Source organism: Pithys albifrons, chromosome 17 (assembly GCF_047495875.1).
Source record: "Pithys albifrons albifrons isolate INPA30051 chromosome 17, PitAlb_v1, whole genome shotgun sequence".
Classification (NCBI taxonomy): domain Eukaryota; kingdom Metazoa; phylum Chordata; class Aves; order Passeriformes; family Thamnophilidae; genus Pithys; species Pithys albifrons.
The window spans coordinates 8,841,759-8,860,036 of NC_092474.1; the positions used below are offsets into that span (position 1 = coordinate 8,841,759).

At 44.0% G+C, this 18,278-nt stretch overlaps 1 protein-coding gene across 2 annotated transcripts in view; it reads left to right on the forward strand.

Annotated features, from left to right (window-relative positions):
- Window positions 1–9,198: 9,198 nt before the first annotated feature.
- The window catches only part of ZNRF3 (zinc and ring finger 3), a 73,602-nt gene continuing 64,522 nt past the window's right edge, over window positions 9,199–18,278 (forward strand). For both annotated transcript variants that reach the window (XM_071572362.1, XM_071572363.1), the window contains exon 1: window positions 9,199–9,651. In XM_071572362.1, the coding sequence (XP_071428463.1) occupies window positions 9,406–9,651 (246 nt within the window). In that variant the 5' untranslated portion in view covers window positions 9,199–9,405. The remainder of the gene's footprint in view (window positions 9,652–18,278) is intronic.

Below are 18,278 nucleotides of genomic sequence, written 5' to 3' on the forward strand. Positions count from 1 at the left end.
TTCAGTATTGTCAGAGAAGAAACTGCTAAGCACTGACATAATGAACACATAACATTAACAGTAATCTAGAATTTAGTATGTTTGTAACTGACAGTGAGTAGAGATGATACAGACCAACCTCAGGGGCACAAGAGCACAGTCAAAGACATTTGTATGGATGCATTTGAGGGCACTTATTGCAGAATGGATACTGAGAATCTTGGAAAATATGGCTCCAGATTTTTTCCAAATCCATTCTGTTCCTATCAGCCCTTGCAGAGACTTTTGTTGATCAAACAGCATATAGCAATAGTTTCTCGAGCTTATTTCTTAGTATTCTTTTTTCTTCTTTTGGTAACATGATCTGCTGTGCCTGCCTGCCTGGTGAGGACTCTGAAGGAAAGCATCAGGCATGGCTATACTGTCTTGCAACTCTTGTGTGAACTTGTACTGTACATTGGGCAATAGTTTGCAAAAAGAAAAGGCTGCAGTTATCTAAATAAGGGTATTTTTAGTACGATTTACATATTTCAGTTTTACAGGCCTGATTATTATTTTTTCCCTTCAGTAGACAATAACATGTACGGGGAGTGTGAAGGGTTCCCAAATCAGCACGTTTCACCTTCTTACAGATTTAAAAGACTACTTGTGGTTTAAGACATTAGAAACCTTAACTTTTCAAACATTAACAGGGAATTTTGTTAACAAATAATTTTTATCATTACAGTTGTCATGGCCAGTCAGTTGTTTAATTTTAATTGCTTTGACGCTGATTTACTTGGATGAATTTTGTTTTCAAATTTTAAACAGCAAGAGGAAAAGCCACAGTTGCATGGCATATTTTTCTTACTATAAATCCTCACTGACTTTTCTTTTTGGTCTTCATTTAAGCTGACAAGTTATAGTAGTTTGTTACTTTAATTTAAAATAACTGATGATAATAATGAAAGCATCGTTTTCGTAAATATAAAAGCGTTTTGTCCATTACAGTGGGCTTTCTGTTCCAAACTGCCATAGTAAAGTTTGCCTGCATGAAGACACAAGGCCGTGGGAGACACCTTTAACCCTGACTCCTGACTCCAAGGACACCTTTCCCCCAGCCCGTGCCCAGCAGGTGCGCCGGGCCCGCCCCGCCCCGCAGGTGAGCTGGGCCCGCCCCGCCCCTCAGGTGCGCCGGGTCCGCCCCGCCCCACCCCGCAGGTGAGCTGGGCCCGCCCCGCCCCTCAGGTGCGCTGGGCCCGCCCCACCCCGCAGGTGCTCCGGGCCTGCCCCGCAGGTGCGCTGGGCCCGCCCTTCAGGTACTCCGGGGCCGCTGCGGGCCTCGGGGGACACCTGGCGGTGGCGCTGCCGCAGCGCACCCGCCCGGCCCGACCTGGCCCGGCCCACCCTTGGGCTCGGCGGGGGAAGCTGCTGGTGTTGCTTCAAAACCATCCAGCGTTCGGGTGTGTCTGAGTAAAGCTTTCGAACGGCCCTAAGTCTCTGTGCTGTGCAATCCTGTCTCAGAGATAAAGGGCAAGCATGTACATGGCCTTGAATTTAATGGAAAAAAGAATAGCTCTTGTTCTGATTGCTTACTAAGAGGTACAGCGATAGCATTTGCTCATGAAATGAGCTCTGCTGAGCTCTGCCATGCGGGGAACAAGGAGAGTAGTCCGAGGTATCTGTTCCTGAAGCCGCCTGGACAGGCAGATCTGGGAGTGTGAATGAGACAAATGGCTCCCCTTATCCTTTCTGTGGTCACCTGGTCTGCTATGAGGACTTTTCAGATACAGTTTGCTGTGAAAGGAAGGAATTCAGGTTTGATTTAATAAATGCTTTAATGAAAAACTCTGTTCATCAAAACCTTCTCATGCAGAACTCTGGAATGAGGTTGCTTCTCATACCCATTTAGAGCCAGTACATGTATCACTACATAGAGGTACATTTGAAATCCCTCTGTGATGTTTTTTAATCTGTACAAGGGGACCTCTGACACACCACCTGCTTCTTAAATGAGTGTCATAACAGCCAGAATTCCAAGGCAAATGTTAAATAAGTTTTTTCCTGTAATGTAGGAGGAAGATGTTGAGTCCAAGTAGTTTACAATTATACAATGGGACACTTTTTCCTTCAGTTTGATTGAAGCAAAAGACAGACAACTTCTCCCTTTAGGTGGAGTAGATACAAGTAGAACTATATGAACACAAATTAGCTTCAAAGGGAAATTGCTAACTCTCAATTCAAATAAACATTTATAAAAGTCATAAACTATTATAAAGAATACTTTGAATATTTTTTAATCAGGAATTAACAACACATCTGCTGGTACTGTCCAGACTTTCTGATTTTGGTGGTATTTATAATAGTTTATTTTAATTCTTCCATTGTAATCCTTGTGTATTGGCATATTTCTTCTTGATTAGTCACATATGTTTTTCTCACTTTCTTTTGTGTCTTTTGTTTCTTGTCTGGACTTTGAGTTCCAAAGGAAAGACAGTGTCTTAAACACGTGTGAACAAATGAATCACTATGACCAAGCTGGCATGTGAATTTATAATGTGAAGGTGTTTGAGGTAACTGCCATGAAAACTGATATGTCCCAGCTTTCAGGAAATGCTCTCAACACTGTAAGATTAACTGTTGTTTTAAATGAGGTAATTGGGCTGCCTTGCGAGTTGTTTACTTCACCACAGCTGCAGCCTGGAACCCTGATTATTGTCTAACTTAACTTGAAGGTGTATCTACTTGTATATAACTCTTTTTGTGTTCACTATGGTGGTGCTCAGTTCTTTCAGCTTCTTATGTGGTGTTACTGGTAGTTGAGCAGTTTAGGCAGAATTCCCCTGATGATTTGTCACTTGGTCTTCTGTGCTGAGTCACAGACTTCTCAGGACGTTATGCCTATTCACCCACCTACCATTCCTACTGGGTATGATCACAACCTTCCTACTGCATAGAAAAGCCTGATAATGTGTTTGTGACTGTCAAAGATGAGAGAAAGGTATGGAGTATTTTGTAGTCATTGACAAATCTTTAATTGCCTTTATAGACTACATGGGAGAATGAGAAGTAATTGTGTAAAATCTTAATTAGTCTGAAGTGTTGGAGGAATAAAGCACTGTCCTTTCCATCAGCACTTCTACAGTAGTGAGAACTGATAGAAACCAGTTTTTCAAGGAATAAAATTTCTGTTCACCTGTTTTCATTGTCAACAAGAAAATGAGGAGGTTGATCTACTGAAATATAATCACTTTTTTCAGATAGCACTTAGTCACAGTTCCCATTTGCCATTGTATGTTCAGAACACTTTTATTAATTGGAGACAACTGTGGTGGGCTTGGGGTTTTTTTGGCTGTTGTTTTGGGCTTTTTTTGTGGCGTGGTGACGGAGATGTTTGTGTTTGAGTTTGGGGTTTTTGGTGTTTTCTGTGTTAGCTTGTGAAACTTACATTGACTACCTGGTAGTTAAAAGGCAGAGCAGTCTCCTTGCTGTGTGAGCGCAGGGTTATCTGTCACTCCTCACCGCTGAGTTCTGGCCGGGCCCTCGCTCACCAGAGGGGGGAGTTGGGCACTGGCTCCGCAGCTGCGGGTGGCCCTCACTCCTGTAAAGGGATCTCCCATTGAAGTGGAGCCGCGCTGGGTCATCTAGTGTTACTGTCTCTGCTTCTGACACAACATAGGAGCAAGAATTACCTTTTCTTACTATTTAATGCAGCTGAGCGGCCCCTTTTAAGAGATTTTCTTTTTTCTTTACAAAGTGGGCGAGAGATGAAATACACTGCAAACAAGGTCTGGCAATACTGCAGATGATCTCACTCAAATAGAAGTTCAAAATTCACAATAACTGAATTACTTTTAAACCATGCTCATTGGTTAATTTCTTTATTTCTTTGAAAAAGGGCTATATTTTCCTTTGTTATGCTAGAATCTTAAACAATATATTAGGAAAAACAAAGTTTATTTTAAAATCCTCTATTACTGGCTGAAAGTTCAGTAAGACTTTTGGGTTGTGATACTGCCATGCTTACTGCAAACTGGATCATCAGGGACTAAGAGTATTACAGATGATCCCGAGGGTGACTTTTGATGATGTCTCTTACGAAAACACCTAACTGAAAATGTCTTCTGCTTTTCACTATAATAATAACTGGTACTAGGTTTCGGGAAGGCTTTTTCAGTCCTGGAGGATGAACAAGTTAGTGCCAAAGCAGCAGAGCTAAAGATACTTTGTTTCCAATGTACTTATTATTAATATCTCTGAGCCCCTGCACTTATCACCTGCTCTCATAACCTGAGTTCCTCCTCCCTTCCTTTCGCATTCCTTAAGCATCCTGATCAAGCAAGAGCCAACACATGCTGTAACTAATCTGCTGCTGTGCATTTAGGCTTGTTCTAACTATTGCCATGCACAGTGTGCAACAGCTGAACTCCACCAACCTCTGCCCCCCTCACTGAGGAACATGATTTTGTACCAACATTTACATGCACACACATTTACTTTATGTCGTTTCCTAGTGGTAACCCCTTAAAATGCAAATATAGTTACAAAAGCTTCATGTTAATTAAATGGGATGCAACTAGAATGGATTCCTTATTTTCAAAAAATGTAAAATCAACAACAGACTGTTCTTTGGACAGTAGAACTGAAAAAGTGCAGTTTCTTAAATGTTTTCCTGCTGCCCTAGCTTTCCCTGTGTCCTTATTGGACATTCCTGAAGTACTCAGAGTCCAGAGCCTCCAATTTTCACAAAATTTTCAAAACTCTACTATCTTAAAACCTCTGTTCTTCCCTCTTGGCCAAAATTAGCTAATAGGTTCAGAAGAGCAGCAAGGATGATGGGGAGATAGCATATGTTTAATTTCATTATGAAATGAGACTATCAGAGGCTCTAGCGGTTCTTCAGTGCAGTATTTGTGGTTGACTGTACATATGTGACAGAAAGCAGCTTTCAGATGTCTTCGGCCAAATGAATTTTCAATTGCAGGGCAGGCAGGACCAGGGAATTTGGGTTCTTGCCTCCTTTAATGATGAGAATGGTTGATGGACAAGTTGCGAATGGCTACTTAGTTTTTGAACCTTTACAGCTAATTAATGTTGTTTTCTTCTTGCCTAATGTGCAGGGCCATACTTCCTGTGCAACATCACAGCTCTCCTCTCAGCACAAAATAATTAATTTTGTTTTGAGCTTTTTCTATAACATTCATCACAGTATTATGTGGGTGCTTCACTAACTTTGTTTTGTCTCAAGAGCAGAGGGAGGAGGTTTCTATAATATCCATTTCTTTGCAAGGGAAAGGATATGTAGGAAGTTTAGTGTCAAAAGCATCCACTGCTGTTGATTGCCCTCTTCTGAGACAGAATCATAGAATTGTTTAAGTTGGTAAAGACCTGTAAAACCACCGAATCCAACCATTCCCCCAACACTGCTAAAACCACTAACCCACCTCCCTGAGTGCCACATCCATACATCTTTTACATCTCCCCAGGGATGGTGACTCCACCTCTACCCAGGGCAGCCTGTTCCGATATTTGATTCTTGACAACCCTTTCCATGAAGAATTTTTCCCCAATATACAATATAAACCTCCTCTGGTATGACTTGAGGCCGTTTCCTCTGTTCCTGTCACTTGTTATTTGGAAGAAGACACTGAGTGCCTTGGGCGTGCTTTCTCAGACCACTTGGCACTGCACATCATTTCATTATGTTGAAATCACAGCTCACACTGTCCTCAGCTGCAGTTGTAAATGCTGGAGACTTCTGTGTTTCAGACCCTGGGCCTCAGTTTGTTATTTAGGGGGAAAAAAAAGAAAACCTATCTGAAGTATTATGGCATAACTGAATTGTGAACTGTGTGCTGCCAACTGGGCAGGATGCCAATTAGGAATATTTGATGCTTTAATGATAGACAGTCCATTCTCTTTTTGCAACTTCCTGCTTGGATTTCTGCTAAAGTAGAGGGAACTTGGTGACCCGAGACCTAGTATTTGACCGTAGCACTGCCACAAGGCAATTTTGCTGTGTCTGTAGTCCAGTGATGTGGATAGCTGAGTGGAGTGGATCAGATCTTCAACAACTCTTATTTTAGGTGTAGGGTGCTGTCCACTTCTTATATAGACCCCCATTCCCATCTTTTTCAGTAGGTGGTTTCCAGATTTTGTTTGATCTGCCATTTCTGCTTTCCTAACTCTCCCACCTAACTTGGAGAGGCTCTACCTCTATACCATTTCCTAAGGAATATCCCAAAAGTGATGGTGGTGATTCTGTTTCATTAACAACAGAGGTAGGGGTCTTAACTATAGCATTTTTTCACTACACTTAGTTTATTTTTATCTACAGTTGGAGTCTCCTGTGAAGGAAGACCTTGTTGAGAAGAAGGTATCCACATAATAGAAGAATTTACAGTACATGTGAACAGGGGACAAGATTACTGTTGAATTACCTAACCTGGATAATACCTATTTTCTTGGTACTTATATTTGAAATCTAATAATATATCAAGGTATGATATTTATGTAATTTCTATTTAAAGCAAAGAGGAAAAAATAAACATGTTAATGGATGTCTCATGAGGGGCATTTAAGTTTGATAAAATTAACCTTAGACAGTTGCCTGACATCTGAGCTGAAGCAAATGGACATCCACTTTGTTGACCAACAGAGAAGGACAAAACATTCTTGACTTTTCAGTTTCACAGCTAAGAATTGGGAATCTTGGGTTCTTCAGTTTTTGTAGAACTAAAATTGTATGTTCCACAGACACTGAGCTCTTGTCATGATCTCTTAGAATGCCTAGTTTTCCAAATTCCATCTCCACTCATAAAGCTACTCTTCCCAATACTATTTTAGCTTTCTGATTCAGTTTAAAAAATAACTTTCTCCACTTAATCTCTGCCCATCTCCAGGAGCTGCCTTTAGCCCCAGTCTCTTCCCTGATCCAGTTTGCCACACAGATCTACTAAAGCTACATGGACGTGATTATGGAGAAATTATAGAAATGAAACAAGTGACAAGAGAAGAGCTGTTAAAAATAATATCTTCTGTCAAAACAGGCAAATGTCTGCCAAATGTGGCAAGTCAATACTCAACAAAAAACTTCCCAGTTGGCACAGTACTATGGCTTTCCTCAGTCTTTGACTGCCTGGGACAGTGGGAACAAGCACCATGAAGCTGGGTAGTTCCTCCAAGCTGCACAACAGTGTCCTACTGGAAGACATTCTCTGAGGGGCATCGTTCATTCATTACCTTTGTGTGACAACCTGTGCATGCCCCACTGTCCTCTGACACTGGGATTACAGCTCTCCTTACTGCCATTAGCTTGATGCCATATCCACTGCTCATGGGGCAGTTGGAAGGCCTTCACCTACAACAATGTAGGAGGTAGCGGTTTACCTTTGCCAACAGAACATTGAAAAAAATGTTGATTACACTGGCTTAAGGACCTTTGCAAGAAGAAAAATACTCAGTGAAAACAGGTATCCTGGATCTGGCAGGCAGGGCATAAAAACCTGCTCATGACTGAAAATGAGTTGTTGTGGCCTCTTCTGGAAGGGATGAGAAGACACCAGGTTGAAAAGTCTGAATATCATGTGACTAAACCACCTACATTCATCAAGAGAGACTTAGCTGCATGTCAAGACTTTCTCCTTATGGCATGTGCATAGTGCAGATTAACAGTGGCCATCTCATCATTGCAATGAGCAGCCCCTGCACACATCTCTGACTTTGCTATAGATTGTGAAATGATTTTGCTGACTCAGCAGGGAGAAAATCTGTGAGTTCTCCCTGTTTAAGGTGTTCCTATGTTGATTGTGATGTAGAAAATTGCATGTTGACTGTCAGCCATTTGCCTTGTGGGTGAAGGAAAATCAAGTGGAGGTACATTTAAGGGATTAAAATAATGCTTCTATTTACTACACTAAATGCTATGCGTTTCTGAAATCCTGCTGAAACTTAATCTATAATCTAAATTTTGTACTTGTCGATGACATTTAAGTTTGCACAGTACATCCTCTGCTGTTAGCAGGCCAGAGCACTCTTCTAGCTCCCTTTCTAAGCAAGCCATAGTTTTGCAGCCTTTGTTCCACTGTACCATATTAGGGTTGGGGGCCCGGGGGGGGAGAGTATTTTGCAGCTTGCACGAGGAGCCCAGAGTGTGTGTTCCTGTGATCCGTTCTTGACCTTTTCTTCCTCTGAAATCTTCCATGATTTGTTAAGCTTATGTTGCTCACTGTGTCACGCTAAGGATGTAACGGGATGATCTTGTAACAAAGTATATTTAGGAAAAGAACTGGCCATTTGTAGACTACAGTGTTACTCCTTCTGCCAGGGAGTTAAGGCTGGGCTTTGTTTCCAGACATTGTGTTACACAGCCAACAAGGGATCTCGGATCAGTTTCTCTAATTCTCCTTGTGAGTTACATTTAGGCTCTGTAACATCATGTAAATCTACAACTTAGCTGTGCATACTTTTAATGGAAAACTGTATCATTGGCTGCCATCCAGTTCTTGTGAGACTGAAACAAAAATCATTACCCCTACGCCTTTTTCCCATCACTGATGGAGGTTCTGTAAACTTGCATTAACAGCCAAGCCGAAGAGCCCGGGCTACCCAGCCTCCCCTATCACGATTTCAAGGGCCTGAGATCAGGGGCCGATCAGCCAGTCCTGCCCTACAACCGTGGAGCCCGTCGGGTGCCGGCTGCAAACAGCGGGCACTGCCCGCAGTGCAGAGATGCCCCGGGGAGGATCGGTGCCCGCGGTACGTGTGGTGACAGAGCAGCGCTCCGGCCGCCGGGGCACGTCCGCCCGGGCCGCACCAGCCGCGGGGCTCCGTCCCCGGCGCACCTGGGCACGGCCGGGAAGCGGCGCGGACAACCCGTTCCGGCCCCGGGCCCCGCGGCTGGGCGAGGTGGGAGCCCCGGCAGGCGAGGTGGGAGCCGCGGCAGGCGCGGGCCCGGGCGGTGGCCACAAGGCCACTCCTCGCGTGCAGTCCCGTCCCGTCCCGTCCCGTCCCGTCCCGTCCCTGCAGGCCCCGCCGCCTGCGAGGCCGATCGCGGCGGGGCCTTCCCGAGAGCCGCCTGCCCTCGGCCCCTCGCGGGCCCAGCCGAACCGGCCGCGGGTGCCGTCTGGTTCGGGCGGGCCCGGCGGGGCACGGGCCGGGTGTGCGCGGCGGGAGGGCCGGAGCGGGTCAGCGCGGCGCGGAGGGCGGGGATAACCCCGCGGTGGCCGTCACGTGGAGCAGATGAAAGGGAAGCGGCTTGGCAGGGCGGAGAGGAGCCGGGGCTAGGGACGGCGAGCGCGGGGCGGGCGGCGGCGGCGAGGAGCGGGGCGCAGCGCGGCGCCAGGGCCGCTGCCATGGGGCGCTGACCCGCCCGGGACCCCCGCCCGGGAGCTGGAGCCGCTCGGGAGCGATGCGCGGCGGAGCGGCGCCGCTTCCTCCCGCCGCGCCATGAGGGACTGCGGGGCCGGCGCGAGGCTGCCCGTGCCGTCGCCGCCGCCGCCGCCGCTGCTGCTGCTGCTCGGGCTGGCGTTGGCCGCGGCGCCGGGCGCGGCGCTGGGCAAGGAGACGGCGTTCGTGGAGGTGGTGCTCTTCGAGTCCAGCCCCAGCGGCGAGTACACCACCTACACCACGGGGCTGCAGGGCCGCTTCTCCCGCGCGGGGGCCACGCTGAGCGCCGAGGGCGAGATCGTGCAGGTGAGCGCGGCCGGGGGCGCTGCCTGCCCCAAGATGGCTCCGCGGGCCCGGCACCTGCGGCACAAAGCGGGCCCGGGCGCGCCGCCCCACGTGCGCCGCGGGGCTCGGGCCGCGCTGACAGATGGAGCGCCGCGCACAAAGGCCCGGAGCCCTCGGCGTGCGGGGCCGCCCCGGGGTGACAGCCGCGCGCAGCGGCAGCGGACGGGGCCGGGGCCGCGTTTCGGGCTGGGCTGCGCTGGGCTCGTCTGGGCTCGGATGCGCTCCGCTCGCGGCTCGCCGGGACCGTGCGGGGCCGTCCCGCGCCGGGGCGGCCGGGCCGAAAATGCCTCGGCAGGAATTGGTGCCGCTGCGCTCGGGGCTGCCTCCAAGCCGGGCTTTCACCGAGTCACGTTTCGTACAAAGCTGCGCTTGGCTTTCTCACCAGAGAAATAATTTTTGTCTTTGACTGAACGCAGCGATTCTTTACAGTGTTTGAAACTCTTTAAGTGCTTATCTAATTCCTTTGTACTCGCTTGTATTTGTTGACTTTATCCCTCCCCCCTTTTTTTGGCTAAGTAGAGAAAAATTACTCGAATGGTGTTTTACTACGTTTTGGCTGTTAAGCAATTGCCAATAGCAATCCTTATTCCTCTTTAACAGCTCTGGAGTTTGTTTGCTTGAGTTCCCATATATGTGCACATACATACACAGATATACGTATAAAACTTTTTAAAAGCTGACTGGTGGCAAGTAAGCTCTAGAAACAATTGATAAAGCTCTACGAACACAAATACATTACTATCAAAGTAACGTTTTTATTTCAAAATAAAGAATACTGCTTTAGGGTGCTTGATATTTCAAACCAGTTTCACCTGGGAAGATTTCTTATTAAAAGTTCTCTTGCAGGCAGAAGAGTTGTGAGGACAAATTGCTGATATAAGGCAATTATTTTTTCATAGAAAAGAGGGATGGACCAATTAATTTATAGTTCTAACATTTAAAAAAAAAGGTGGTGCTAATGGGGGCTGGAACAGATGTGGACATTTTTTAACCTTTTGGTGCATTTTCAAATGGTGAGACTTAACACTGTCTTTGAGCCCAGCAAGAGACCTTAAAAGTTCCTTTTGTGTCAGGTGTTAGTGTTAAGAACAGAATATAAGCCATTTACTGAGGTCATACTTTTCCTGGTGACCATAAGTAAAGTGGAGAAAACAACAGTGTTTTTTAAGACTCGGATTTGCACAACCTGAAACAAGTGTATTAAACAGACTCTCGCAGGCCTTGTTTTGTGTAACATCAACTGTCTTGCTTCCTCTTCATCATGAATAGAGAGCACACCAAGTAGGAAAGACTATAGTGAAAGCCAAATGATGTGGCAAATCTTTTACAGTCATTTATCACTCAAAATTGACTGGCTTATTCATCTGAACACATGCTAGACAACGTACATCATGGACAGGCTATTTTTTTTTCACGAGCTGTGTGTGCTGTTCTTTTTGTCAGAGGAGAGAACCTAGCAGACATTGTTCCAAAGCAGCTAGACTGAATGCCATCAGTTGTATTTTCACTTTTGAGGTTCTAGATTGCATATAGCATCTCTTGTCAGTGTCCTGTTTCCTTTATCTCCTCCTGAAAGTGAGTTTTCAGAGCCAGAAATTATAAAGATTTTCACAGCATTGTCTTGCCTCCCTTTTTCAGTGAGGCTGTGTTTTTATAGAATGCTATGAATCTGTTCTTGATTATCATTTAAAGCTCTCTGTGAGGTTTAGAAAAGGCTCGTGAAGCCAATACCACTCAGAACCTGTTCAGCAGCAGCAAGTTAGTTGTACATCAGTCAGTGAAGCAAACTCTTCTTGGCCCCAGCCCCTTTGTCAGTGCACACAGTGCTTTCAAGAATAAAATGCGTTTTTCTTTAAAATGAAATATTAGAAATTCTTTAAAATCAAGCACACATTAAAGAGTGGATCAAAGGAATTGTGGTTTTGAGACTACACAAAGGCTTACTTTTATGTTAATAGCATCAATTACTCATTGGTCTTGAAAGTCTGAACGAAGAAACTCCACCAACCTTAAGAAATAATGCACTTTCAGCTTTTGATAGGTCATATGTCCCCTCCTAAACTGGTTATTGGTCAGATTCCTATCCAGTAGTGGTCTGTATTGCATCGCTTCTCATGTTATTGTGAGTCTTAATAGGGTCAAGTGTCTACCAGAACAACTCTTTAGAGGGATTAAATGATCATGTCTTCTTTCATGTGGCCACAGTTTGTATTCGGCAAACTCATCCTTAGGTTGCTTTGTCAGCTGCTTCTTAAACTGCTGGAAGGTCTGACCATCTTGGTCGTGCCTGGCACACTGGAATACTCCATGTTTCTTGGGGCAGTAGACCAGCCATTGATATGGCTGAGATTGGAAATTGCAAACATTTGGCTGGAGAGGGATTCTGAAAACTGGACTTTGTTGAAACCTCTAAAATGATAGTTTGCTTTAAAAGCAATTATGACTGCAGAACTCCTTATGGCTAAAACTTGTACCATTCAGGGCAAAAGCTCACCTGTAGTCTTGTCTCCAACTCTGTGCTATACGGCCACAGACTGGCAGTGGCAGGAAAACAAACACCACTGATCTGACTAGCAGCGGCTTTACTGCTCACAGTGACATTATGTATCTTAATTCTACTTGCAAGCGGCAAGATCCTGTTCCAGTTGCCTGTTCCACTCCATAGCTAACCTGTGGAGCATGTAGTGCCATATTTCTTATGAAGTTGTGACCATGATGGAGCTGCTCAGGTGAGATGCTGGGAAAAGAGGATCAAATTTGATGCTTGTTTTAGATTGCATTAAAAACTCCGACATGTCAAAAACTTTAAATGATACACATTCTTAACTGTCAATTTTCTCTGACTTCCTTTTTTTTTCTACTCCTGCATTAGAGGTACTGCTGAATACAGTAATGGGTTGATTACCAATACATACAATTTTTGAGAGAACCAGCCTGGAGGAGAGATTCAGGAATATTTGTTGTTTGTCTTGTGCAACTGAAGTGTGGGTTTTGATTGGTTTGTTTCTTCTTGGAACCCTCAGCAGAGAAATAATGAACTTTTTGTAGCTGTTGAACTGGAGTAGTGTGTAGATGATATATTGTATATATTTTTTGTGCTCAAAAATCAACAGTCTGGGGAGAACAAACATAACTCAGTGCTTTAAGCTCCAGGAAGAAAACAGAAGTGAAGACACTTCCCAACTTCTTTCATGACATTTTGTAGGAAATTTTTGCCTTTCTCTTGTGGAAGTTGAGGAGGCTTCAAACTGGAGTGCAAGACTGTTTACCTGTGTATTCCTTCCTTCTCTCTCCCTCCCACCCTTTATTTACTTGAATGGCTTTGAATCTTTCCTCTGTTTTCTCAAATTTTAAAAGTTGCTAAAGGCTGCAAACTGCACTGTGAAGCATCATCAAGAGTTTTTAACAGTGTGAAAGGAGTGACTTGAAATAGCTGTGTAGGTAACAGATGTCTGTTCCTGATCTGAGGAGGCTGAGTCAAGGGAATGTTTGTCCTTTGAGAGTGGAAAACAAAAATGTGTATTTTTGGGGGGTTTTTTGTTGTTATTTTGTGATCGGGCAGCTTAAGTTTTTTCTTGCTGGAGCCGAGTGGCTGAAGGCCGTTCAGATTGAGGAAATGGAATTATTAGTGGCTTTGAGTCACTGTCTTGTCGGATGTTTGCTTTGCTAGTTATAGAATACAAAGACACCTGTGATTGGGTTTGTGTTAGTTTCTATACTTTTAACTGTAAAGTTGTGGCCTGAGGACATCAGGGATAATGTATCTGGGCCTCAGGTTTGTTTTGTTATTCTGTCCTTGAAGTGAAGTATCTTGGAGTTGAGCTGTCATTGGAACGTGGCACTTCTATTACTCTGACTGAAAACAAAGAGCTGACACTCTGTGGATGCTGCAGATGGGATGAGGAGAGGGGCTGTTCAGCATTTACTGTGTTCCTCTGTTTCGGTACAAAGACAGGAGACCTGGAATGAGAAGTGGGTCTATGCTATATGTTTCATCCTGCCTGATCTTCAGTCTTTGATGTTACAGATACTCACAACTGGCAAATGTTGTGAGGTTAGTGAGAGTAGTAATATTTAAGATGTCCATCCTCAGTTGGTGAATCTTAAGCACTGCCCCCTTTGAGCCTTTCATCTGAACTTGGGTCACACAACCACAAGTGCCATCACCAGTCTGAAGGCTTGCTGAAAGTTCAGGAGTTTGTGTTAAATAGGTAATAAGACTGAACCATGAATGGAAGAAAGTGAATTGCTGCTGTCTTAAAAAAAATTAAATCTGAGCTTTCATAGTGGTTTTTTTCCTGTTTTAAATTTTTCTAAAAGTAATGATTTAATTTATTTTAATAACAACAAGTCACTGATGACTCCTTTTTTGTTATAACAACGTCAGGTGTGTGTCTCTTAAGTAGTCAGAGCAGGGCTTATTTTTTGTACTTGCTGCTTTACTACTTGCAGATCAGAAACCTTGTTTAATTTAAGCTTCAGTTTTTCTTTTGTCTTCTCATTTTATTAAGACTTGACTATCCGGTGGTAGGAACAAGATGCTTCCGTACTACACCCGTGATATATGCATGGAATAGCAAAAAGTGTTACAAATTGTGGTTGGGCATTTTCTGTAACCTCAGTCCTTTAAAGCATACGTGGGGTTTTGAAACCTAAACGGGATGTTTCAATTTGTTCTGGGAGTTGGCAGGGCTCATCAGTCCTCTCTGTTCTGGGAGAGAGTTGACAGGTGAAAGAAGGATGAGAAGTGCACGTTTAGTGCTGTGAATAGCAGTTTCCTCTCACACAGCTTGTGCGGCTGCTGTGCCTGCCCTGAGCCGGACAAGTGCTCATTGCTCAGCCGTCTCTGGCACAAGGATGGAGGCTGCCCGTGCCAGAGTGGGCTGGCTGCTTTCGGGGTCCCTGCTGGGGTCCCCTGCTCTGGCGGGGCCACTTGATTATTTTCTGCTCTGAAAGGAAGGTGTTTTTCATGGCAGTGCAACAGGTGACTGCAGGGTTCTCTGCGAGAGAAGGCCAGGATGATAATGGAAGTGTAATTTACATTCAAAATAAGAGATGACTGAGGTAAAAACTTGCATAGTTGTACCTGGACAGCCCTTGTAGAGTGTGCACAAGCAGCTTGTTTGCAGGAGAGGTGTTGTCTTAGGCTTGATCTCAGAATTGATTAGTCCAGCTGTTTCCCAGTGTCATCCCTCTCTCCTTTTTTTGTTTCACTCTTGCTTTAGCCTGTTGCATGCTGTGATGTGGGGTGGTATCCGGGAGAGTTGGACAGACCATTACAGTGTTTTGTTTAGGTCATTTATCCTCTTGTCCTGCTTTGCCTTGGACACTGAGTGCTCTCCTCACACCCTGAGCTCCAGCCCAGTAACAGCATTGCTGGCTTAGTTCACAAGGACTTGCCTGTCCTCACTGGCTTCTGTACGTGGTATTGTAAATAAGGATCCTTATCTTTTATTAATTCTTCAGTAATGCAGTATCCAAGCTGTTTGGTGGAATGGTGGTGGAAGGACTCTGTAAAGCCCTGCTGTGGTAGCTGTGGGCGGGGTGTGCTGTCTGCTCCCAGCTGTGCTGCTCTGCTTGGGGAATCTCCTGTCTGCGTCACCCTGTGAAGGTTCACTGCAGCAATGTGATGTAAGAGAATTTAAGGGGCGGAGTGTCAGAGATCTTGGTATGAAGGGACACTTGGCAGCTTAAGCCTTCTGCAAGAACATCCTCCTTCGGTTGGACAGATTTATGTCTTTCATATCTTCTGGGAAAAGAAACACCTTATGAAAATAGTTAATATAAACCCAAAACTATCATGGAAATTTAAGGGCCAGTAAATAGTATTTACTGAGTTAAAAACTTCAGACTTTCAAGCTGTAGGCTATTACAATACATTATAAAATGTATTAATAGAGAGTTAAGGACACCTCTGAAAACTGTTTCTAAATGAGTCTAAGGCAGTAATAAATAAATGTTTCTAGGCGTTATTACACGTAGAGGCCTGATCCAAAGATAAGGTATCAAATTCAGCGATGAGTTCTTGGTTTTGGAGGAAGTGCCAGTGTCTGTGGTATTTGCACAGAGTTGCAGCAATACCAGAATCCTTCTACCAGAACCATGCTGGCAGGTAAGACAGTCCCTCGAAGAGAAGGCAGAACACACAGTGTGAGAAAATATGGTAAAAGATATTTAAGTATGGAAAAATTACAATGGAAAGAGCATAAAATGTTAATGTGACCCATTTAGAGGAATAAGAATAAAGTAGGTTAAGAATGTAAATAGAAGCAGAAAGTCCAGAGCACTGGCTCAGGGCTCAGACCAACTAGTGCAATTTCTGCATTTCCAAGTAAAGGTGAGGGGAAATCAAGTGGGAAAAAGTAGTTTGTGGGAGTTCAGGAAACTTTTCTGCATAGTCCATATGTTTAAACTTCCTCACAGTTGTTGAAGGTCTGTTCAGTTGAAGACCTTGCATTTGCTGGCAGGATGCTGACCACTTTCTTTTCTATGTGCTGCTCTGCTTGTTTGGGAGGTGGAACTAGGAAAAAATCCTAGAGAGAAGTGGCACTCAAAAATGGTTAAACATGGAGCCATTTGGAGAATTGTTTTCATTTATATATTTATTTATGTTGAGAGTGGATCTGTGTGACTACAGTATATATAATTGCTGCCTGCTTCCTCGTGTTATCAGCAGTTGTGGCCAGCCATGCCCCATGGATGGAACTGGCACTCGCTCCCCCTGAGCACCCACGGGTGCCCTGATGGGACAGGGCAGCTGCTCCTGAAGTGCCTTGCCTAGTGAGGGGATTCTGAAATGACTGCAGGTGAAGTGTGTAGAGGACATGATTCAGTATGGCAAACTTTGAGTGTAGGAACTGCAGGAAGCTCTGCTGCAAGCAGATCTTATAGGAAAGTTTTGAGTAGTTGTATAAAACCATTGATTAGCATACATAGTAATTTTCTTCCAGTTTATACTGTCTTGTGGTGGAGCGTGTATTTAAAAAGGCTCCTTTTTTATTACAGTCTCCTAGTCCTTGTTTTGGAATTGCAAAGTGAGGCCCTTCTGAACCAAAATAACTTTCAAAAACAGTTTTTCAAAGTGTGAATGCTTTCAGGAGGCCAGCATCAGACTGGTTAAGGAAAGCTGAGATCCAGAGGCAGTAATCTGCTTTGTGTTCTACCCAGTTGTGTAAGCAGTGTATTTGCATTAATACACTTACTACTTTAGAAGTGCTCAGTTTAGGAGGTGTTAAGTATTAATTTTTACATATTATCACTTATTTTGGACATCTGCACTTCACTATTCAAATCTGTTTAAACCAGAGTGTGTACTTGCATATGAAAACAGAATGAATGCCAGTTGAATGCTTGGCCTTATTTCTCATTTTCTGTCTTGAAAGGAGAGTCCTTCACACTAAGAGATTGGCCAAAGAAAAATAGATTATTTTAAAACAAAGATGTGGTTTGAAATTGTTAGAACAACAACAGAAGATTCATGTTAAAAAAATAATTCTTTTTTCTGCATTTTTCTTGAGTGCTTGACACTTACACTGGAGGTGACCAGGGAAATGTGGTCTTGCAGATACCCAGTGGAGATTGCCAAAAATTGCACTTTACTGCACTTATCCCATTGGTGAAGATGTGATTCCATTAGGTTTGAGTACTAATGCTCAGGAAAATATGGCTCTGGTGGCTTAGGACGTCTCTTCATAGTGGTAGATTTTTTTTTCATTCATTTTTTAAAATTTCCTTTTCATGCTGCTTAGAGACTTCTGTCATTGCACTTGGCTTTAAGATGAAAAGCCAGTTTACAAAAGTTGATTAGGTGCATGTTTTGTTCCAGACACAAGTACAACCTTAAATACATAGCGTAATGTATGCAGAGTCTCTGGGCTTCTCAGACCCATGTTACTCTCTGCATTAATGTGAGGATTTTAGTTGTTTTCTAAAGCTGATGACCAGTTTAGACTTTCCGTTGGATTTCTTGAGCTTAAGTTGCTTTATTATTTTGCATCATTTTCAGCAGTAAAGCAGATGGAAGTATCAGTGAGGAGGTGACTGGCCTAACAAGATCTAAGGGGCATATTTGAGAGTCTGCAGTCATGATTTGAGTACAGCTGTTCAGGTGTACAGACATGGATGTTGCAAGTGCATGCCTCCTACTGCAAATTTATTGCGTGTGCTTGGGAAGCAACTTTCAAGTACTTCTGATTGTAGTGTTTGAAAAATTGCATTTAATATGGGAAAGACCCTAGTTTGTGTCAAGATCTGTTTTCCTGATTTGAGCTTTTGTTGCTTCTCCGCTTTTAAAAGAAATACACAGAATTAAGTGTGGCTGGGAAAAATCCTTCTCCTCTATTTCTCTCTATTTATTCCACTCTGCCCTTCCTCCCCCAAGCAGAAGAGGCTTGAACCAAACTTTCTGTTGAATTCACCTTTGGAACTGCAGTTTTCCAGCTTTAACCTGTCCACTTTGATTACAGATTAAGAAAAGTATGTTTGAAAGACTGACTTGGAATTGCAGAAGGTGTTCTGTTTGTTTTGTTTTTTACACTGATGGGTCAATTCCACAACTCTATAGTTCATGGAGAAGAACTTTTTTTAAA